This window comes from Mastigoproctus giganteus, chromosome 14 (genome assembly GCF_048544385.1).
Source record: "Mastigoproctus giganteus isolate SK-2022 chromosome 14, ASM4854438v1, whole genome shotgun sequence".
NCBI lineage: Eukaryota > Metazoa > Arthropoda > Arachnida > Uropygi > Thelyphonidae > Mastigoproctus > Mastigoproctus giganteus.
In genome coordinates, this window is record NC_143588.1 from 33,356,002 (window position 1) to 33,381,286 (window position 25,285).

General features: G+C 37.0%; 1 protein-coding gene across 1 annotated transcript in view; it reads left to right on the forward strand.

Moving 5' to 3' along the window:
* Window positions 1-25,285, forward strand: part of LOC150075056 (band 3 anion transport protein-like) — a 934,629-nt gene that overhangs the window by 731,523 nt on the left and 177,821 nt on the right. Inside the window, exon 19 of the mRNA XM_090388866.1 lies at window positions 12,955-13,149. Within this exon, the coding sequence (XP_090244992.1) occupies window positions 12,955-13,149 (195 nt within the window). The remainder of the gene's footprint in view (window positions 1-12,954; window positions 13,150-25,285) is intronic.

Genomic DNA, 25,285 nt, shown 5'->3' on the forward strand with positions numbered 1-25,285 from the left:
GTAAAATTCAACAACAACAACAACAACTAAGTGGGCCCTAGATAATGGATTGAGACTGTCAACACAAAAAACAATATGTGTACATTTCTGCCGCAAAAGAAATCTCCATCCTGATCCTGAATTAAAACTAGAAGCCCAGAATATACAACGCAGCCAAAAGCAAAATTTCTTGGGCTAATCTTAGATAAAAAACTCACATTCATGGAACACATCCGGGAGCTACGTAAAAGCTGTACAAAACAGCTGAACATACTTATAAAGTCCTTTTATCAACAGCATGGGGAGCAGACAGATATTCCTTATTTAACCTATATAAAGCACTAATTAGATCAAAGTTGGACTATGGAGCTCCAGTGTACGATTCAGCACGAAAACAGCTCTGAAATGGCTGGACCCAGTTCTTCATAATGCACTGCGTATAGCTACTGCCGCCTATCGTACCTCTCCCATATATATAGTCTCTATGCTGAAGACAATGAACCACATTTAACTCTTAGGTGACGACAATTGGCGTTAGACTGTACATTTAAAATAAAATCTATGCCTGGACACCCTACTTGGGAGACCCTCTTTGATCCACATTGCAGAAATATCTACCAGAATTGCCAACAACAAATCAACCTCTAGCAATCAGATTGCAAGACTTTTTAGCAGTACATAACCTTAATATAGACAGAACACCTGCTAGTTCACACTTCACCATGGGATTCGCATATCCCGATATGTGACTTCTCCTTTCAAAAATGGAATAAAAAAGCAATACCTGCAACAATCTTGCAATAGTTACATGCAGCACACAGACTTCAGTTTCCTGACTATATTCCAACATACATAGATGGCTTGAAAACAGACACTTTAGTGGGAGCAGCAAGATATTACTTTAACCCAACAACTACTGAAAGAGTGCAGCGTCTACATGGCAGAATTATACGCAATAAACATAGCCTTAACTCATCTACAAGGTAAGAGTTACATGAGAAGTGTAATATATACAGATTCTTTGAGTTTTTTGCAGGCCATGCAAAACATAGGTACACCCAAACACATAGTCCTTTGGCACATATGACAAATACTAACTGACCGCCAGAAATGAACAGGATACTCTTTTCTGCTGAATCCCAGGGCATACAGGGATTGCTGGAAATGAAGCAGCATACAAATTAGCAAAAGAAGCCAAACTACACATTGGAGAAGGTATATCAGTGTTGTATTACAATTCATCATCATCATCAGCCATTTTCAATCCACTGCAGGATGAAGGCTTCTCCAGCAACTTTCCAGTTCCTTCTGTTTTGAGCACTGGCCATCCATTTATTACCCACGAACTCGTGAATTTCATCTATCCATCTAAGCCTTTGTCTTCCAGGTTTTCTTCTAGCTCCTCTTGGGTACAATTCTGTTATTTTCTTAGTCCATCATGTATTCGAGCTATATGTCCTGCCCAAGACCATTTTAGTTCCTTAGTTTTGATAAGAATGTCTTTTACTCGAGTTTGCTGCCTAATCCATGTGTTTCTCTTCTTATATAACAGTCTGATTCCCAATATAATTCGTTCCATTCTTCGCTGTGTAGTTCTCAGCTTCTCTTCCATTCTTTTGGTGAATGCCCAAGTTTAATTTCCATAAGTCATGGTGGGGAGTATACATTGGTTCATTATTTTACGTTTCAAACAAACTGGGATATTGCTCTTCAGTATATGACTATATTTCCTGAATGCTGTCCATCCAAAATTTATTCTTCTCTTGACTTCCAGCCATTTATCATTATTAAAGCTAATAACTTGTCCCAGATAAGTATATGACTCCACCTTTTCAATTACTGCTCCTTCAATCATTATTTCCCTTTCCGTGGCATACTTGTTCATCATTACTTTTGTTTTAGCCATATTCATCTTGAGTCCAAAATCCTTACTAACTGTGCATAACTGATTAAGATTTTCCTCTAATTCTTTGGGATCGTGGCTTATGACCACAATGTCATCTGCAAATCGTAAATGGTTTAGGTACTCTCCGTTCACATTGACTCCTTTCTGCGACCAGTCTAAACTTCTGAAAGCTTCCTCAAGGGCAGCAGTAAACAGCTTCGGAGATATTGTGTCTCCTTGTCGAACTCCTTTCTCGATTTTAAATTTGCTACTGTCTTTGTCTAGTCTAATAAAGGATGTAGCACTCTCATATATTTTCTTCAAAATCATAATATATGGAGTATCTATGCCTTGTCTTTCCAGTGCCCGAAACATTGCCTTATGCCGTATGGAGTCAAATGCCTTTTCATAAGCCACAAATGCGAGGCATAATGGTGTTTTATATTCATTTGCTTTCTCCATTAGCTCTGATATTACGTGAAGGTGATCCATAGTTAAGAATCCTGTCCTAAAGCCAGCTTGCTCTTTCGGTTGATTCTCATCAAGTATTCTTTCTAATCTGTTAGTAATGACCCTTGTGAACAACTTGTAGATGTGGGATAACAAGCTAACTGGTCTATTATTTCCAATTTCTGATTTATCTCCTTTCTTATGCAGCAAAACTATGATTGCATTATTCCACTGCTTAGGCATCACACCTTTTCTAATGCACTTTGTGAAGAGCCTTGCCAGTTTTTGTGTTATGTCTCTTCCTCCCAATTTTAACAACTCTACAATAACTTCATCTTCCCCCGGGGTTTTCTGATTCTTCATTTTCTTCAATGCATGTTCTACCTCATCAGGAAGAATATCGGGTATGTCGTATGTGTTGCTAATTTCCAATCAGTCTTCCCCACTGCTGGCATCATTCCCTCGCTCCTTGTATAATTATAATGGTAGTCTTCTGCTATTTGAATTATGCCTTCTCTGCTGTTTATAAGTACACCATCGCTATTCTTCGGTTTCAGTATCATTTGTCTTTCTGTATTACTACTCATGGCTGCTGATTTAAATCCTTTGTTTTCCCTTAATGCTTTTTCTACTTTTCTTATGTTAAATCTTCCTATGTCCTCTCTGAGTCTCTTTCTAATGGCTTTGCATAACTCAGTATACTCAATTTTCTCCCTGTCAGTGTTTTTCTTGCTCTTCATTTGTCGTCTTTGGTTCATCATGACAAGTGTTTCTTGACTAATTTTTTCTTCTTTGGATTTCTGTTTCCCTATAGGTTTCTTGGGCTTTATCACTTTCAGAAAGTTGTAATATTCCTCGTCGATATCTTGGTCCTGAGCAGTCTGCAGAAGCTCAAACTTGTTCTTAAGTTCCAGTACATACTGCTTTTTCTCCTCTTCTGTTATCTCAAAGACCTTAGTATTATTTACTCGAGTCAGTTTTTTCCTTTCCTACATCTATATCAAGTGTACTTCTTACCATTCTGTGATCATTTCCAACATTTACCTTATTCAGGACGGTAACATCATTCACGATGTATCTTCTGTTAGTGAGGATGAAGTCGATTTCATTAGTTGTTAATCCATTTGGACTCTTCCATGTCCACTTTGTGTTCAACCTTTCCTTGAAAAAAGTGAAAAAGTGTTCATTACTGACAATCCTTGAGATTCTGCAAATTCCACAAGTCTTTCACCTCTCATTTTTTTAACCAATTCCAAAATTCTTTAGTTCCCCTTTCTGCATTGTTTTGTCTTTTTCCAACCTTAGCATTGAAGTCCCCCATAATTATAGTGTATTACGATTACAAGCCTGCAATATGGCATACTTGCAATGGCAAGAAACGTGGCACCAGCAAACTGCTAACAAATTAAACCAAATAAAGCTGAATATTGAAAACTAGGTTTATAGCACACGAAAGTTGAGAAAAGAAGAAACTGTGTTCGCTAGACTAAGAATCAGACATGCCAATATTATGCATTCTTTCTTGTTGCGAGCAGAATCCACACAGCGAGGCCAGACTTGGGACACTATCCAGTCAATCCCACAGATATATTTATAGACCGATCTCTTTATAAAAATGAATGCAAACAAGCCTTCAAAGAAACTTAAAGGGCACATCATACCATTACACTGAGGGATCTCTTGAACGATATAGATGACTTCACAGATGTTTTCACCTTCCTTAAAGCTATTAATTTATACCATCTCCTATAAGGAAGTAAACATAAGCAACAGACTATCCCAATGAAGCACAAATCAGGTTACAAGGAACAATTTAAATCCAAAGTAAATACCTCTGAAACACATCATGCCAAATGAACTGGTGCATTAGGACCCACGTAATCCCTGCATCACTAAACCGCAGTACAAAACAAACCAAACCAAGCATGGGATGCATATAAATTGTCAGATTAGCATTAGCATTAGTAGAGGCATATGATGCAAGAAAGCAAGCTTATGCAGCATCAGCCAGAAAAAAAAAAAAAAAACTTAAACTTCACCACTCTGTTCGTTCAAAATACCTGTCCAGCTGAGCCTTAAATTTATTTAGGCTATCAACTTCCACAAAAAGGGATGGAAGTCTGTTCCACCAACCAACTACCCGCTGGCTAAAGGCAAATTTCCGCACATCTATCCTACATCTGTCTTTCCTCAATTTGAATTTATGCCCTCTCAGGTGATTATTCTGAGCAAGAGGCAGAGTCCCAGCAGCATTGAGCATGCTCAAACCATTCAAGGCTTTATACACCTCTATCAGATCACCTCGCCGGTGCCTAGTCTCCAGACACTGTAATTTGCAAAATTTAAGCCTTTCTTCGTAAGAGCAACCCTTTGTTCCATTCACTACCCTTGTTGCCCTTCTCTGTACTCGCTCCAGTAGCTCCACATCCTTCTTGAAATGAGACCTCCAGACCTGTATACAGTACTCAATGTGTGGCCTGACCATTGCCTTATACAAGGGAATAATCACCTCCTTATCCCTGCTAGAAAAATTCCTGTATATCATTGATAAGACACCATGAGCTACTCTTGAAGCCCGTCTGCACTGCTCAGAGAACTTCATATCTGCCTGCACAATTACCCCCAGGTCCTTTTCATTCTCTACCACTGTCTGTGTATTGCCACAGAGTTGATATGTTGCTCTGGGATTGCTGTTTCCCATATGTAGTACTTTACATTTGTCAATGTTAAACTTCATTTGCCACCTCTCAACCTTTCCTGATCCTGTTGCAGCAGCATAGCGTCAGTAGTGTCCTTAACAACCCTGCCAATTTTTGTATCGTCTGCAAACTTGGACATTAAGCTTGATATACCATCATCAATATTATTTATAAATACAGAAAACAATAATGGACCCAACACTGCACCCTGAGGGACTCCATTGATAGCATTAGTCCACGATGAGCAGTGTCCATTGATTACCACTCTCTGTCTTCTCCCCCTCAACCACCCCTTTATCCATAGCAGCAATTTGCCTCCATGCCACACTGCTCCAATTTGTGCAGCAATCTTCCATGTGCAACAGTATCAAAAGCCTTTCCAAGATCCAAGTATATAATAACAAAATGATTCCCTGCATCCAGTTCTTTTGTGACTGCATCATAGTATCCAATCAAATTGGTCAGGCAAGACTTCCCTTAACAAAATCATGCTGTGTCCGAGCTATAACTCAAGTCTTGTCTAGATGATCCTGTAGTGCTTCTTTAACCAGTGACTCCATTAATTTTCCTGGAACAGAAGTTAAACTCACAGATCTGACTAAAAAATGAATAGCAAATGCTTAGAAAATGGTACTCACCTTGTATAAATCTGCAATGAAATTTTTAGTAGATGGTGGTTAAATTTAGGTTGAAAGAAGCATTAAATAGAACTAAGGCGGGGAATGGGGTGAAAATATTTTTAACAGATTTTAAAATTAGCACAAGGAAGTAGAAATGCAGATCTCCAATCCTTGATTGTCATAAAGAGGTTAAAAGACGTAAATGAAAAAAAGAGAGAAGACCGGTGGTGCCAATAGTCCTTACGATGGACTTTCGTGAGTAAACCGTCATCAGTTGGCAAATGGAAGAGAAGTGAGCGCGTGTTGTATTTAAAGTTTATCTAAACTCCCATGATGCTCTTTTTGACATGTGGGAACTTTAGCCGTGAGAAGTTCCAAGCCGGTGAAAGGTTGAAGGGAAGTTTAGCGTTAATAATGTTGAGATCAGAATGGTGTCGGTACCATTCGATGGTGAGGGCTTCATATTGAAGAATTCTGTAGCTCGATCTAAGTTTAATAATAGTGATGGCAGAGTCAACAAGGGGGGTGTGGTTGTGGGTTTGAGAATGGGTTGTTAACTCAGTGCAGGAATCACTTGTCTTGAAACTGTTAAAGTGGTAGTATGCACGGGTATTGGAAGTTGTGGAGGAACCGAATTTGGTGGTTGTGCTGCCGATATAACAGGTGTCGCAGTTCGGTTACATCGGCAGCACAACCACCAAATTCGGTTCCTCCACAACTTCCAATACCCGTGCATACTACCACTTTAACAGTTTCAAGACAAGTGAATCCTGCACTGAGTTAACAACCCATTCTCAAACCCACAACCACACCCCCCTTGTTGACTCTGCCATCACTATTATTAAACTTAGATCGAGCTACAGAATTCTTCAATATGAAGAGCTCTCCATCGAATGGTACCGACACCATTCTGATCTCAACATTATTAACGCTAAACTTCCCTTCAACCTTTCACGGGCTTGGAACTTCTCGCGGCTAAAGTTCCCACATGTCAAAAAGAGCATCATGGGAGTTTAGAAAAACTTTAAATACAACACGTGCTCACTTCTCTTCCATTTGCCAACTGATGACGGTTTACTCACGAAAGTATATCGTAAGGACTATTGGCACCACCGGTTTTCTCTCTTTTTTTCATTTACGTCATTTAACCTCTTTATGACAACCAAGAATTGGAGATCTGCATTTCTACTTCCTTGCACTCATTTTAAAATCTGTTTAAAATATTTTCACCCCATTCCCCGCCTTAGTTCTATTTAATGCTTCTTTCAACCTAAATTTAACCACCATCTACTAAAAATTTTATTGCAGATTTATACAAGGTGAGTACCGTTTTCTAAGCATTTGCTATTCATTTTTTAGTCAGATTTATCACGGTATTATAAGGATACTATAATTTCACTATTGTCACTCACAGGTCTATAATTACTTGTGTCAGCCTTTGATCCTCCTTTGTGAATTGGGATCAGATTTCCACGTCTCCAGTCTATGGGTACCTCCCCTGAGTCCAAGGAAGCTCTCATAATTATGGCTAAGGGTTTGCTTACTTCCTTTGCTGCCTCCTTTAATATAACTGGATAGATCCCATCCACCCCAGGTGCCTTTCTTGTGTTTATCTTCAACAATTTCTCCTCCACTTTACTCTCAGTTATTACAAGATTATCTGCCAGAGTTGAATACACCTCTGGCATTTGTCTCGCTGAATAACTCCTCATGTGTGAATGTCAATGCAAAATATTCATTTAGTTTGTTAGCTACCTGAGCAGGATCATCAACAGTAGAACCATCAATATCAAGTGGACCAATCTGATTCATCCCCTTCCTTCTAGAGTTTACACGAGTAAAGAACCCTTTGCTGTTTTTCTTTGCATCCCTTGCCAAAGATTTCTCGTAATCTGCCTTCGCCTGCCTAACCTCCTTTGTAACTTGCTTGCAGATCAACTTATATCTATCATAGGCTTCTGCATCACGTGTTAATTTATATGTATTTCAAGCATTTTTCTTCTCTGCCATGTCGCATTAGTTCATCTGACATCCATTTAGGCCTAAACCTTGAACAATATTTCTTAGTTGGTATGTAAAGCCTAGTAGCTTCCAAGATAAGTTCTTTGAATGCTTCCTGCTTCCCATTTTGAATTTGCTGTTGGTAACATCATCAGTTGGTCCCACTGCATAGAATTTAAATACTATCTCAGACCATCATAGTCGCCTTAATGAAAGCGATAACCCTTCCCTTTACCCCTGATGGTAGTTATCTCTTTGAGTAAATGCCACTTCAGCACACTGTGATCACTGCCGCCTAGTGGTTCCTCTATCTGCAGATTATTAATGCATGAAGAATCACTACTGATAATGAAATCAAGAGTATTACTCTCTCTAGTTGCCTCCCGAACATGCTGATGTAGAAAACAATCATCCAATAAATCCACAAAAGCCTTGCTAGTGTGTGTGACCAACCCACAAATTCCAGTCAATATCTGGGAAATTAAAATCCGCCATTATAGGACTCTCTCTAATTTACTGGCCCACTCTATTTCCCTGTACATTTTACAGGGAAATAGAGTGGGAAATAGAGGGAAATTATACTCATCAGAGTCATTAGGCCTATAGCACACTCCTACTCTCAATTTCGATCTCCCAATGCTTATGTCACACCAAACTGACTCGACACTGCACTGTCTGGCGATGTCGACTGGCCTTCGCTTCCTTGGATTTTATGTGTTTCTTAACTAACAGCATAACCCATCCTCCCTTCCTATCCTGTCTATCCTTTCTGTACATGTACTCCCCAAATTCCAGTTCTGCATTCCTTATATCTGTGTGACACCACGTCTCTGATATCCCAACATCTGTCTTTGATGTTTTGAGCAATACCTCAAATTCATCAAATTTATTTACCAAACTCCTAGCATTGGTGTACATGTAAGTATACATGCACCTGTTCCTATTCTTAGCTACCCTAAAACAGCCCATGTGTTTTCTTGTACCGCAATGACTCCCAGCAGTCTTTGAAATACCCTGCATCTTGTTTTCCAGGCTGCTGCTCATTCCAATAGAAGCAGTGCAAGAATCACTTTCACTTCTGCCACTGGTTACTGTTAATCTATTAGTCCTTGTATCCCCCCCCCAAGCTAGCAGTTTTCCGACCCACCTAACACTGCCTCGATAGCATCAGCAAATATTCTTGCACCCATTCTATATAAGTGTATCCCATCCCTGTAGAAGCTGTCTCTCCTGTTAACAAGTACACACAGGCTGAAAAAAATTCTGCCCCTTGAGCCTTGCACAATCTTTCCAGCACCGAATTGATCGACAAGGCTCTCATCATATACTCGCTCCTATTGTGTCTGGGCAGAATTGCCGACACTTTCAAATTCAACCCTAATTCATGGTTTTTTTCTACTGTGTCCTGTACTTGTTAAGCAGTTCTGTCGGTCTCCTACTCTTAATATCATTAGTGTCAATGTGTACAACAATATCACCTTTTGTACCCTTAGAAGATGATATCCGCTCTACAACGTCATCAACCTTTGCCCCTGGAAATCATACCCCAGTGCTGTTTCACCTATCCTTTTTACAGAGCATGTTCCCCGTTTCTCTGTCAGTAGAGTCACCAACAACTACTAGTTGTTGGCGACTCTACTGACAGAGAAACACCAACAACTACTAGTTCCTGTGGGACCAGTGCATTCTGCCTTGGGGGTTGCCCCTGTGTTGCATGATGATCAAGTGCAAGCTCTAGCGTTGATGGGGGCAGCTGAGAGCCTGATGGGCCCCCTTCAATTTAGATCCTTCGAAAGCATCCACCCTGTCCTTCAAGCTCTCATATAACAACGCTGAGTTTCGTCTGATTTCCTTGCACTCCTTACACACAAAGACATCTCCCTTGGCAATATCATGTCCCATACCTGATTGCTCCACAAACATCAGGAAAGCAGTGCATTTTAAAAGGCTGTGATTCAGAGGGCAACTGCCCTTCCTCAGTTCTCCCCTGTGCCACAGCACTCCATTTAGCTTGAACCTTTTGCTTTGCTGCTCAGATCTGAGTCATGATTTTGATTGAATTCCATTAAAATTTCAATTTCAGTACAAAAATTTAACTCTAAACTTGTATCCCAACGCAGTTGTAACACTATATATCTATATATTTTTTTTTCAGTATCAAGTATTATCTTCGAGTTTCTTTATATAACTTCCATATTAGTTATATGTTAATTAATTATGTTACGTTTGTAAAATCTAAGTCGTTATATGTATTTAGTTAATAAGTACAATTTAGTTGACAATGAAGTTCAACAAGGTTAATAAATTTCACCGATTAATTGATAATATTATATACTATACTATACTAAGCTCACACTATCTAGTTCAGGATATAATGTTGTATCGTATAACAATGGCGGCAAGTTACAAACACTAAATCAATGGACCCTTAAGTATTAATTAACTTCCAAAATCTTGCTGTCTCAATTCAGAATAAACCAAGGATCTTGACTTGGTCTATAAGCTACTTATAGAAAATAATTTAATATAATAATTAGTCAATAAAGCAGCTAAATATAGCTAAAAAAACTTCCTGTTCACCGGCTCTGGAAAATTTATAAAACATGTGGATTGGATACCCTTACCGATACTAAGTAATAACCTACAACATCTCTATCTAAGTTAAAATATAAACTAAGTATCGTAACTAGGAATATAAAGCTACTCTAGAAAATAAGTTAATAAGAAATTTACGTTAATAAAAGAAATAGCTTCTCTATTTTCCTGAGCTGGAAGGATGCAGTGTTGCTTGAACAAGTATAAAGAAGGGCAACAAGATTGGTAAGAGAAACAAAGGGGTGCTCTTACCATGAGAGGCTTAAATTCCGCAAGTTGCAGCATCTATAAACTAGGCACCTGTGAGGTGATCTGATTGAGGTGTATAATCCCTTGAATGCTTTGAGCAGGCTCAAATCTGATGGGATACTTCCGCTTATTGAGATTAAGAACCTCAGGGGGCATAGATTCAAAGTGTGGAAAGATAGTTGTAAAGTAGATGTTTGGAAGTTTGCCTTTAGCCAGTGGGTATTTGATTACTGGAACAGATTTCTATCTGTTGTTGTGGAAGTTGATGGCTTAAATAAATTTAAGGCTGAACTAGACAAACATTTGGAGTGACCAGATGGGTGAAATGGGAAGATTTTTTTTTTTTTGGCTGATGCTATATAAGCTTGTTTTCTTGTATCATATGCCTCAACTAATGTCAATGCTAACAATATTTTCAAAAGTTGTTTTTTTTAAATTAAATTAAAATTAAGCACATTTCAGGCTCCATATAAATACTGGAAACTTTCCTGTATGATTGCACTTATCACACTCATAACTTGAATATTTAAAAACTAAGGAAGATACTATTGCCTAATATTTCTAATTCTATTTAAAAGGACCTTCTCATTTCCTTTTTCTTTCTATGTTTTCACTCAAACACGTCATGTTACAACAATGTGCCTGACAGTGCTTCAAAATGCTAATCACAGTACGATGACTAAAACTGTAAACTTGTTTAATTGCTGGTTGTAGTATATTCAAACACAGTGATAAACTAAACCATATATAATAATGGGAAAAGCATATGTTGCAGTAAGCTGAAGTGCAGTGAATATATAGGGACAAATGTTAAATAAAATAATAGTTGTATTCATCACTATTTCTAAATAATAAGGATTATTTTGGATTAGACAACATAAAGATAAAGGAATATACAAATTAACTGTAACAATCACATAACAAATTATGATTTTGATTCTTCAAAATACTAACCAAAATTTATAAAGTTCATTTCTGTCAGGCTGGCCATTTAGTTCATTTCATAAAAAAATTACTGTTAATACTGATTGGAGAGGAAGATTCTATTCATTATAATGTGCTGTAAAAAATAATAACCATATTTAGAAGCATAAATTTAGCACAATGTTTATGCACTAAACTCCTACTAGTGCATGCATTTGTGCATTTCCTACTGATATGTGACATTCTGCTTCTTAAGCTTTCTATTAATTTTTAATTAAACTTACTTTTAATTATTTTTAGAATGGCCCTAATAATGAGCAAAAATTTTCAGTTTTTAAAGGCTGAGATTAAATACTACATACTGGCATTGAGATCTTGTAATTTTTAAAACTGTATTTAAATGCATTTGCATTTTGCAACTGTCTGTATAAAACTACTTTCTTAGTAGTGAAGGAATGGTAGAAATAGAAATTCAAGTAATAATTACCTTTATTGCATTTCTTAATGAAAATCTTTAGTATAAAGACGTTTCCTGTAGAAAATTTTACTATAAAAAATTCTTCATCTGGACATTATTAAAGAAAGTGAAAATCTGTCTGTCTTAATATATCCCCATTAGTAATATCTCAGTTAAAATGTTCTTTGAAACAAGAATCCCCATTTTTCAGTCCTTTGAAAATATGGATTCCCAGTTTTCAGATACAGGTCTGAAGTCTACGAGTCTATAGTCTACAGTTAAGCATTTGTTAATTCAGAGATACTTAAATCTTTAAGATTAATATTTAAAGATGCAGTCAGTACACAGAATCTGTGTGTATTTCTTAAATGTTCTTTTCAAGGATTTGCTGCTCTCTGCTAACAAATGTTTTGTTTCAAGAATGAGACTCATTTTATCAGTAATGTGGTGCATTGCTACTAGATAAGAAAAATGAATTAAGATGTTTTGAAATACATTAATTCTTCTGCCTGGTAAGTTTTTCCCTTAAGATGTTTAGTTCTCTAAGATTTGTACCCACATTTATTATAATGACTTAGGTAGGGAATTTTATGAATTTCTTATGAGGTTAATACTGGAATCTAAATTTGAACTTATTGGAAAATTGTAGGTTTAACCTCTGTGTACAATATGTGTCAACCATTCTTTATTTCAAAATGCAACATGCATGAAAAAATCAGTATAATTCATTGTTTTTTTTTTTTCTATTTCTGAGATTTTATTTTTATTTTGTTATTTCATTTTCATTGTAGTTATTTTATATTATTTTGTGCGAATGACTTGATATTCCTGGATGTCAACAGCATTTCTGTAATTATCCAGCAGAACATCATTAGAAAGTAAAATTAAAAGTTAGTTTATATGTGTTATTTTCTATCTTTATTCCACATGCTTATAGAAATCCTGTTATTCCATTTGTCATATTATAACGGTCATCCAAATTATTATGTATAATAACTATGGGTAACATTTAATTTTGTAATGTTTTATTGGTTGATTTATAGCAGTAAATGCCATTTTAACTGAATGCTTATGTGTAAGTTTTCTTTATTACAGTTTTGTGAAGACAATGGTATCGAATTTCTTCCTTTCCGAATGTGGATAAGCTTATGGTTGGCATTTTTAGTAACAGTTGTAGTTGCTTTTGAAGGGTCTGTTCTAGTTCGGTATTTTAGCAGATTTACACAAGAAATATTTTCTGCTTTGATTTCTGTACTGTTTATATATGAAAGTATTCGGAAATTGATACATGTAAGTATATTTCACACCTGCAATATGCATAAATCTTCTGTCATTACAGTGTAATGTTTACTGATTACAATTTGTTCAAATTCCAACTTTTGTTGATATTTGTTCAAATTAGTTGGAATTTGTTCAAATTCCAACTTTTGTTAACATAAGTTAACATTAATCTCCCATTGCATGATTGTTATACTAATTGTACACTATTCTTACATGTAGAAGAAACTTACTGAACCATAAAATAAACCTATATAATTAAAATAATATTATGGATTGACTGGATGATTTTACCACATAGAAAGAAACTAAAATGTAGTTCTCCTGCATTTCATGGAACATCTTATTAGACCTCTTCCCCCCACACACACCAATACAGAAGTAATAATGTTAGCAAAATAAATTATGCCCTTTAACCTAATTTAAAAAAACAAATAAATTATTAGCTCTATAGTGCAAAGAAGCCACATGCTTTTGTTGCACTGGCCAAAAAAATTTAAAACATGCATTTCCCCCCTTGTGTAGGTAATTATCCTGCTGACTTTTTTGAATTTCTTCAAACTTAGCCTCAAAACTTTCCTGCAATGTAGTTTAAACCTCTTCCTCTGCAACGTGAATCTGGAATTCTTTATAACAGTGAAAATTGGTTTTACTGACCCCTCTTATAGCCTTATAAAACTCAATCAGGTTCCCCTCTAAAATATCTGGTTGCCAAGTTCTGTTGCCCATATAACTGAAGTCTTTTCTCATACATAGTATGTCCCCCTTTGCTGCCCTCACCTTGCAAATTATCCATCTTTGGACCCTTTCAAGAAGCTCAGTGTCTTTTTTAATGATGAGGTCTCAATATTCCAAATGCAGTCTTACAATTACCTTATGCAGTGGGATTAGGACGCCATGGTTTTTCTGTCACTTGATGTACCTTGGTTCTGATATGTGCTGACCTTCACGCTGCTCAGAGAACTTCATTTATGCTGATATCGTAACTACCAGATCTCTTTCTTCCTCTACTGTTTTCAGTTCAGCCCCACCAGGTGTATAAATTATTTTGAAGTTGCTATTCCCAAGTGTAAGCCTTGCATTTTGTTGCATTAAAACATAGCTGCCAGTTTTCTGATCTTGAAGCCTGTTCAAGTCATCCTGAAGAAGTGCTGCTTGGCACTGATCATTAATGGCTCTCCCAATCTTTTCATCATTTGCAAATTTTGACTTCACACCCTCTATCCCTTTATTGATGTTGTTTATGAAAATCAGAAGAACCAATTCTTAGGGAATGCAACTTCTAACATTTCACCAGTCTGAAGAATATTCATTAATCAGAACTTTCTGCCTCCAGATGCCTTCTTGTGTTCTATCTTAGAATCTTTCCCATAATCTCATCATGTTCCAGCTTATACAGTAACCTTTCTTGAGGACCTGTATAAGCTGGATTGTAATAGAGTCCTTCACACCAGTGTATGCAAATAAGAATTCCCAGATGAAAGAAATATTTTTTAACATATCTAAATTTTTTGTCATGAGCAGTGCAAACTAATTACATTTTTGGAGGAAAATCTGTGTGGCTAAAAAGTTGGCAAAATTCATAATTGGTAATAGTAGTAGTACTACTACTAATTGATACTTAGAGAGAGAATGTGATAGCCTTTCCCAGCATTATAAAGGACATGTGTAATTCACCTTTCACAATTTCAGGCAAAATCTATTTCATATGAAAATAATTTTGTTCAAGAAGTAAAGGCCCATCTTAAGGGATGGATGGGATCTTTGCAATTACCTTATTTCCTCCATAATACACACCCATAATTTAGTAAAGATTATTTAGGAAAAAAACAAAAAAACATTTTTGAGGAGGTAGCATTCTCATATTTTCTTCAAATTCATAATGTATTCATAATGTATTCCTTGTATTTCCATAAAGCATAAGGCAGTGTTTTGCCTTATGCTTTATGGAGTTAAATTCCCTTTCATAATCCAAAAATGCCAGGTATAATGACATTTTATATTCATTTTCTTTCTCCATTAGCTGTGATATTATGTGAAGGTGATCCAGAGTTAAGAATCCTATCCTAAAAACTGTTTGCTCTTTCAGTTGATTCTCATCAAGTATTCTATCTAATCTGTTAGTAATAACCCTTGTGAACAAATTGTAGATGTGGGTTAACATGCTAATTGGTCTATAATTTCCATTTTCTGATTTATTTCCTTTCTTATGCAGCAAAATTATGATTGCATTATTCCACTTTTTAGGTGTCACACCTTTCCTAATTTATTTCTGAAGCATCTTGCCAGTTTCTGTGCCATGTCTCTTCCTCCTAATTTCAACAACTCTACAGTAACTTCATATTCACCTGGGGCTTTTTGATTCATCATTTTTTTCAATGCACGTTTTCCCTTATCAGGAAGGATATCGGGTATGTTGTATGTGTTGCTAATATGTGATCCAGCTTCCCCACTGTTGGCATCATTCCCTCACTGGTTGTATAATTCTTGTATATTTGTATAATTGCTACCCATCTGTGCATATTCCCACACATGATTCCCAAGATACATCTATAGATATTAAATATTCATTCAAAATGTTAAAACCATCTTTACCTGTTGTGGTTTGTTCTAATTCTTGGCAACATAAAAATTATTCTATTATTTTATCATTTTCAGTAATACGAACAAATGCCAATAGTTGGGCTTTATCTCCTATATCTGTAGATTCGTCTACTTGTAATGCAAATATAGGAGATTCTTTAATTTTAGAAGAAACAATTTTTCAATATTATCTGACATATCGCAAATACGTCTGTGAATCCTATCATCAGACAAAGGAATTTGCTTTAATTCTTTTTCTTCTATCCCAAACATTGTTTTACAAATTACTGCAGATGGGGGAATTAGTTTCTCTGCAATAGTATGTGGTTTCATTTCTTTGCTATTATTTCTATCACTAAATAACTGGTTTCTTGTGCTCGCTCAGCAACTTTAAATTATTTTATAAAACTAGTACTTTGTTTTTCTTGTGATTTTAATAATCTTTTGAAGTAATCTGGTGCCTGATTGAAAGGTTACTATGTTTTGTAGTGAAATGTCCCGATAATTTGCTTGGATTCAGAGCATCATTTGCTAATATTACTTTTTTTTTCTTTTTATTATAGTTGAACTTGTGCTTACTTCAGTTTTTCTGCTGCTCTGTGAAGTATCTTCGTTGTATGCCACTATTTCTTGATTCAAATGTTCAGTACTATCTTGATTTTTTTCTCTTTTTAAGAATAAAGTTTTCCATGGCCACTGTTTTAAAGTATTTGAAATAGAAATATTAACTAAAACTTTAACATATAAAACATGCTCAACTGTATGCCCAACTAGGCACACTTATATGCCAAAGGAGGAATGCAAACTAAGGGCTAAGATCTGCTAAGTGAGTATGAGCATTCGCAGTGGCGCTGTGCTGTTTGAAATATAATATACTCAACAGACATCTCGCCTCAGCTGTTCTGTATATGTAGGTGTATGAACATGAACACTACAATGCGGTCAGCAATTATTTCATGATGACTTCTAATTTACACAGTTGCATGAAAATCAATGACCTTTTGTAGCAACAGCCACGATGTAAGCCAGTGCTAAATTTGACATCACTGTACCCCTATAAAGAGTAAGCAGCACCCACTTTGAGAACCACTGCATTAGGGTGATGTTTCGGGTATCTTACTGATGCCCATCATCAGACCAAGTTGTTGGGGGAACAGAAAACAGAAAGGGTTACAAATAAATTTGAATGAATTAGAATATTACAATTACCAATAATAAAATTACAATACCAATTTGCAATTACAATTACCAATAATATATTACTAATAATAACCGAAAACAACCATGTAGTGTCCTTCTGTAACTAAATAGAAATTTTATTTTTTAAAAATTACTTGAATTTGTTCCTATTTTAATTAATGAATATGGATGTAAATACCTGACTATAGTTGCCAAAAGTGTTCAGTTATCCATAAAAAAAAAAAAAAAGCAAACTTTTCTTCAGGTTTTTCATTTTCAAGACATGCATTGCAACACAGGAATGAAAGATACCATCTCTCAATTTAGAAAACAATAAAGATTAATAAAAGATTCTTAGAAACTAATATCATTCAAATTTACTTTGATTTATTTTCAAAGTAAATAAATTTTGGGTTTTTTACTCCTAACACACTTTACTTCTGTATTCCTCTTTTCATTTCTTTTTATGAAAAGCCCCAAACACCAAAAGGTATTTAGAACTTAAAACACTTAGTACTGTGCATGAGTTTAGAGTTGATTTTGAGATCACTCTGATGAGTACAGCAAACAACTGTATAGAAAAATCAGATTGGTCCACTTAATATTGATGGTTCAACTGTTGATGATCTTGCTCAGACATACTGAATCAGTATAATCATACTGAATGAGTCACTGGTTAAAGAAGCATTGCAGGATCATCTAGGCAAGACTGCAGTTATAATTCAGACACATCATGGGTTTGTTAAGTGAAAGTCTTGTCTGACCGATTTCATTGGATACTGTGATGTGGTCACAGAGGAACTAGTTGCAAAAAATAATTTTGATATCATATATTTGGATTTCAGGAAAGACTTTGTATAAGGGACAGGTCATTCATTCATTAACCATTTAGATGTGTGATCAATTTTCCATGGGTAAGGCAGATTTGTAGAGAGAGAGAGAGTGAGTAGTTTAGAAGAAAAGTAACTCCGAGACTGAAAAAAGGAAACCCATTTTTTTAGATACAGAGGAAATGATATTTGTGATATGCTTATGCCGAGAGAGAGATTAGAAGTCAGGGTAATCCCTAATGGAGGTTGTTTATCTTGTTTAAAAATCATCAAAAGTGTCATCAAAGATTGGCATGGAAGAAGTGGATGCTTTTTTTTTTTTTTTTTTTTTGCAAGATATAAGACAGGACTGAGATTTAGAAGGATTGAAATTCACCAGATTATCTTTATCCCATTATAGTATTACCTGGAGATCAGCATTTTAGGAATTGATATTGGACATTTGATCAGTTGAAACTGTTTATTCAGGTTTTCCAGTCAGTGGAAGAAAATCATTAATGTACAAAATGCCTCTGGTGGTGTGACATCAACACCACAAGAGGAATGCCATTCCTCTGTTACCAGGCAATCCTAGATGATAGATGACTCTTTTCAGCCAGTGCCGTACTACCCCTTTACTTATTAGATGCTTGGAGTTGTGAAAATGTGTTATTTCCTTAAATGCAGGAAAATATAGATACATTATTGAGATTCATTCTAAGAATATTTCTGAGCTGAGGTTTTTTGCTGGATCTGACCACTCCAACTTTTTGAGCACTAACAATGGTGGTCTCAATTGTGATTGCTGTTGTTATTGTTTAGAGTTATTTGCTTTTTGGAAGGATTCTCTTCCCATGCTCACATCTAGCTGAACTTCAAAGGTGAATATGAGAGCCTACTAAAACTACGTGTAATTTGTGTAAGACTGCTGTGCCAAAACATTTATAATTTTCGAATCAACTGTCCACTCTACTTTACTGCTCGATTTCATCCCTCCCCTGTTTGCAGAACTAAGCTTACACTCTTTTACTGAGCCTACAGTTAAGAGCTACTTTATTTATGACTTATTTCTGGATTCCTTGTACCCTGGAAGTTCAGAAGCTAAGCTTAAACTGAACAAATCTTTGATTAGTCATACGTAATCTGCAACATAAAGTGTGCCATACTTGCACAAACAATAAAGTAAATGTGAAATCAACTCAGAGGATGAAGAAATCCCTCCAGCTTCTGCTTCAAAAAAAGAAGCAAAATGCGAAAACCAGATCTACCACTGAGTCCTCAAAACCTGAGGAAAATACCCAGGATTCTAATGAGGCCAATATAGAGAACATAGATACTTCCTCAGGCAGCTGGCACTGCCCTGGATAAAATTATCATGACCAGGCTCAAACTTGAGCACTTAATGATAAAGGAACTAGCAGAATCACCACTACAACTAGAGAAAAGATGATACAGTACTGGACAATACTTGAACATGCAGTGAGTGACCTGCACATAGAAAATCAAAAATTTTGAGAACAAAAGTAGACACAAAAAAAAAACAGAAATTGAAATACAGAAGCACCAAACACTGTCTTGTGCACAAGCATTAAAGAACAGCAAGATTCCCAGTAAATCTAGGAAGCAAGAAACTCCACATAAATAGGACAAAGATGAAAATGTGGTCATCTTAAGACCTTCTGAAGGCTCTAAACTTGACACAAGTGAAGCCATAAAACAAGTCATCACAAAAAAAAACCTTGGAAAATGAATTTAAGTCATTAAAAATCAAGGGACTTGTGAAAATCTGACTGGTATTTGAGACAGCCACTAAAGCTGATGCAGATAAAATCAGGCATAGTCCCAAGGTAAATGAGATGGGTCTGAAAATGGACAAACCCGAAATCAGGGGTCCAAACATTATTATCTTTGATATTGACAACAACAAGGCCAAAAGTGATATCATTGCAGAAATTTATAAAAAAGAATTTCCAAGATTACTAAAGAAGAACTGAAGAGTGAATTTACACTAAGATATAACTCTAAAGCCAAGTCAACACAATCCACCAAGTGGATTGCTGAAATCTCACCTAGAGTATGACAATTACTTAGCAACCAACAGAGAATATACATTGGCTGGGGAGGCCATAGGTATAGAGAACATTTTCCAATACCTAAATGCTACAGGTATTTGAAGTTCAGGCACACTTCACACACCTGCTCCCAAAAAGATCAAACATGTGGCCACTGCACTGTCAGAGGCCATGACTGCAAGGAATGTAGAAAGACTCATGAGGTGAAGTGCACAAATTGTAAAACTGCTGGGCTGTTTTAAAAACTTAAAATATGTGCAAACAGATTTACTATCCTTACTGGACAGTAAAATCTTGGCAACTCTGACAGACCTAATTCAGACAGAACAGGCACTCGGGACAGGCATGACTTGGAGGACTCTTTGCTACTTCACCATTTAGAGTTTTAAACCACCCACACAATATTGGAACTTACAGTAGTACATTGTATGAATGTGTTATTGATGTAACAATGGCCACAAATGCCATTGCACACAAGTTCATGAATTGGAGAGTGCAGGAGTCCTGGACTACATCCGGCCACTGTACAGTCACTTTCCAACTGGTTCATCAGCTAGATCAGATTCCTCCCCAAGTATATAATATCATCAGTATATTAATAATATTAATAACGCAAATTGGACCAAATTTATTGAAGCACTGTCTGCCTTTCAGGGAATCCCCCCACAACATAATAATCAATCACACACTGATGAACAGGTGTTTAAATTTACTAAACTAATTATAAAGGCCATTGATGTTACCTTAGATAGAAAAGGCCCCAAACAAATGCAGTTCCATGGTGGTGCCCTGAACTGGAAGGTGAATAGTAAGGCAAGGAAGCATTTTCAAAGATCTAGATATAGCTGGCCTCTGGCTGAGGTAAATGCCCGAAGGGAGACATATCCCAGCTCCCCAAGAAATAACTATACCCAACTAATAAGACAAAAGAAAAAAGAAACATGGAGGGCTCTTGTTGGTACCTCCAGTAATTTGGACCCCTGGGTTATTGTATACCACATAGTTTCCACAAACTGTCAAAAGGTGATGTAGTTCACACCAATCATAGTGTGACAGGACTACCGACATACACTTGGGATGGAACAATCAATAACATCCTTGACCCTCTGTTCCCAGATGAGAATGAGGCCTATGTAACACCAGATATAGAAAAGCCCCTTCACAATAGAACAACTAACAAATACTCTTAATATTACCAAGGAAAAGAAATGCCCTGGCCACAATTTAATTGAATCAGAAATGATAAAAATTTTTACCAAAAGTGATTTTAATCTTAAAGAATCCAGAAAAACCTCCAAATGAACCTAAATCATACAGGCCAATAGTCTTGTTCTGGACAAAAAATTACTAGTTATCGGCAAAGTATTGGAAAGGCTCATAGTATACCACTTAGAAGCACATTATCTAAATGCAAACCTTCAGTTGGACAGACAGTTTATCTTTAAATCTGGATGTTTGACTGAGAATGCAATGAACAGATTAATGACTGCAGCTCAAACCACCCAGGAAACTTCCATGCTGGCAGTTTTAATTGATTTGGCTTGTGTCTTTGATACCTTATGGTAGCCAGCATTCTCAGGAGAATATGCCATGCTGGTCTTCCACGGAACCTGTATAATTGTATCAACAATTATCTTAATAACAGGAAAATAGCAGTGCAAACTAGATTTCAAAGTATAAAGAGAAATGTTCTCTGTGGATGCCCTCACATCAGGGTTCAGTGCTGGATCCCTGTTTTTGGAACCTTGTACTGGACAATTTCCTGGAGGCTGACTCAGACCAAGTGGACAAGGTCATCCACCTCTGTGAATGACCTTGTTCTCCTTGTAAAGGGTAATACCAGAAGGGCTATGGAAGACCTGGCAAATCATGATCACGCCCTAAACCTTCTACAGAACTGGGCACAAACCCATTAAGCTGGTAATTTCTATTACAAAAACTAAATCCATCCTACTAAAAGGGAAATTAAGATCACCTCCAATGAAGATTTCAGGAAAAACAGTAGTCCTCACAACAGAACTAAAATACCTTGGAGTCATGATTGACTCCAAGCTAACGTTTCACCCTCATCTAACAAATGTTTATAAAAAAAAAAAAAGTGAGAAGGTATGCGGCAACTTGCCAGAATAAGTAGAGCCGATTGTGGTTTAAAAAGACTTTAGCCCTCATTTGTAAGGCTGTCTTCCTCCCAGACAGCCTTACAAATGAGGGCTAAAGTCTCCTCCCAGACTGTATTTTCTATTATGTTACTAATCAACAATAGAGCTAAACTAGGATCCGTCCAGCATGTCATCCTACTTACAATTACCAGGGCAGCCACACAGTCAGCATCCCTGCAGGTTCTGGCTGGTGCACTGCCATTAGATTTGGAAATAATTCGAAGAGGTCTCAGATATAGCCCTATTGACATTATAGGAATCAACATGGGCCTAACAGCTGATCCTAAACAGGAAAAGAAAAGGATACTGATCTGTCAATACCAGCAATGGCAAGATAAATGGGACCAATCAGATAAAGCGTCTGTCAATAGGAGGTTCCTCCCAGAGGTAACCCTAGTCTCCCCCAAACTTCTACCCTGGTTTGCACCAGGCTTATACACTACATTTTTGCTAACAGGGCATGAACTCTCTGAATGCAAAACTATGTCAACTTGGCCTCACACAGGACCCAAAATGTACGTGTGGTGCTGATAAGGTTTGAGCCCATGTCTTATATGACTGCCCCAATTATCATCCCTACAGATGTACACTCGTGACAATAATAGGACTCATGAGCCATGAAGACGAACAACTCACATCTGATGAGGTGCATTACATGGCCTTCTCTGAATTTAGAGACTAGGAGAAGCAACCATGGAGTGATAACCTAAACTGTGACACCTGCCTCTACCTTGAAAAGTTTCTCTCCCTGACGGTGACAACTACTGATAATGACAGGCCTGCTAGAATATGTTTCCCACCAGTGCCAGTATGAAGGGAGGTGTTTTTGATGATGTGTGTGTGTGTGTGTTGATATGTGTAACTTGCTGGGTGGGAAATGAGTCCACATATACACACAAAATCTGTGTGTATATGTGTGCTACATCTATTCAGGATACAGTTATAAAAGGGATTGGTGTGCGTGTGTGTGCCCGCATAAAAAAAGTATCTTTCCTGGTTAAAATGTACAAATGTGAATGCAAGTATAGTCACTTGTGTAAAATGTGCTGCGGCCGAGTGAATTTAATTGTAATGAGTCAAAAAAAAAAAAAAAAAATATGTGTGGATGTCTTGATAGTTGTGTTTATTTTGCTGGTATATGTGTCCTGTCTCTTGAGTTCGAAAAGAGACACATTAGGGAATGATTGTTGTCCATTATTACTTACCAGTACACCCCTAAATGAATAATAATAATAAAAAGGAATGTGCATATTTGTGTATCTGTAAGAGTGGAAAGTATATGTAAGTTTTGAACATATGAAGAGTGTCTGTAGTGTTCCAGCAGGCACCACACCCCTACTTGGACTGCAGTGGGGTTACCCACAGGGAACCACCCCTGTCTTGCTGATACCATGCATCTTCTCTTTTGGGAACTTCTGGTTTGGGAACTGCTGACACTGTGGGATTGGCGTGGAATTTCATGCAGAATGGATCCCTCTCCCTCATATAGAACACTCTGACCCTATGGTTTGTTTTCTTCCCCACTCCAATCTCCCCCCCCCCCTTGTGAGGATGGGCTCCTCTCACACGGGTGCACCTCACCTCTATCCCTTTAACTTCCTAATTCCAGGTAGATAGCCTTCCTATAATCCACATTGATCTTCTTAATCTGTTCCCTCCCTCTTCACTGTTATCCCTTTCACATTTTCCTCTTCTATTCTTTTTTTTTTCTCCTAGGTCCCCTTCCTGACAAAGTTAGTAGCAGTCCAAGGTTTACACCTGGATTGCGATTAACTTTTACTGAACAACCCCCCCCCCCACCTTAAAAGATGGTGTGTGTTATAGGCCTAATGACTTGAATGAGTGCCGGCCGGGCTAGCCGGGTGGGTAAAGTGCCTGCCTGGCAACCCAAAGGTCGCGGGTTCGATTCCCGCCTAGGGCTTGGATCAAAGTACTGCAAAAACCTTGGGAGGTGCATTATGGCCACAAGAAGCCTATGCGCCAACAACTACCAAAAAAAAAAAGACTTGAATGAGTACAATGAAAAATTGTATAGAGAAATAGAGTGGGCTAGTAAATCAGAATATCTTATAATGGGGGATTTTAACTTCCCAGATATTAACTGTAACTTGTGTGTTGGTCACTCACACACTAGTAAGACTTTTGTGGATTTATTGGATGATTGTTTTCTTCAGCAGCATGTTCGAGAGGCAACCAGAGAGAGGGTAATACTCTTGATCTGGTTATCAGCAGTGATCATTCGTGTATTAAGAATTTGCAGATAAAGGAACCGCTAGGTGGCAGTGATCACAGTGTACTGATGTGGGATTTACTTAAAGAAATAATTACAATTAGGGGTAAAGGAAAGGGTTTTTGCTTCCGTAAAGGTGAGTACAGTGGTCTCAGACAGTTTTTAAATTCTGTACAGTGGGATCAACTGACGATGTTACCAACAGTAAATTCAAACTGGAAAGCATTCAAAGAATTAACCTTGGAAGTTACTAGGCTTTTCATACCAACAAAGAAATACTGTTTAAGATTTAGGCCTAAATGGATGTCAGACAAACTAATTAGATGTGTGACAGAGAGAAAAAATGCATGAGATACATATAAATTAACATGTGACACAGAAGCCTATGATAGATGTAAGCTGGTCTGTAATCAAGTTACAAACTTGATTACAGACCAGCTTATATCTATGATTGAGGTGTATAAGGCAGGTGAAGGCAGATTACGAGACATCTTTGGCAAAGGATGCTAAGAAAAACAGCAAGGATTTCTTTACTTATATAACCTCAAAGAGGAAGGGGATGAATCTGATTGGTCTACTTGATATTGATGGTTCGACTGTTGATCTTGCTCAGATAGCAAACAAACTGAATGAGTATTTTGCATCTACATTCACACAAGGAGTTATTAAGGTTTGAAAATGCCACAAGGTTATCAAATTATAGCAGGTTGCTTAATGATTTTGTAATAACTGAGAGGAAAGTGGAGGAGAAATTGTTGAAATTAAGAAAGGCACCTGGGGTGGATGGGATCTATCCAGTTATGTTAAAGGAGGCAGCAAAGCAACTAAGCAAACCATTAGCCATAATTATGAGAGCATCCTTGGACTCAGGGACGGTCCCCACGGACTGGAGATGTGCAGATGTATCCCCAATTCACAAAGGGGGATCGAAGGGTGACACGAGTAATTACAGACCAGTTAGTTTAACTTCTGTTCTGGGTAAAATAATGGAGTCACTGGTTAAAGATGCATTGCAGGATCATCTAGACAAGACTGCAGCAATAATTCAGACACAGCATGGGTTTGTTAAGGGAAAGTCTTGTCTGACAAATTTGATAGGATATTATGATGTGGTTA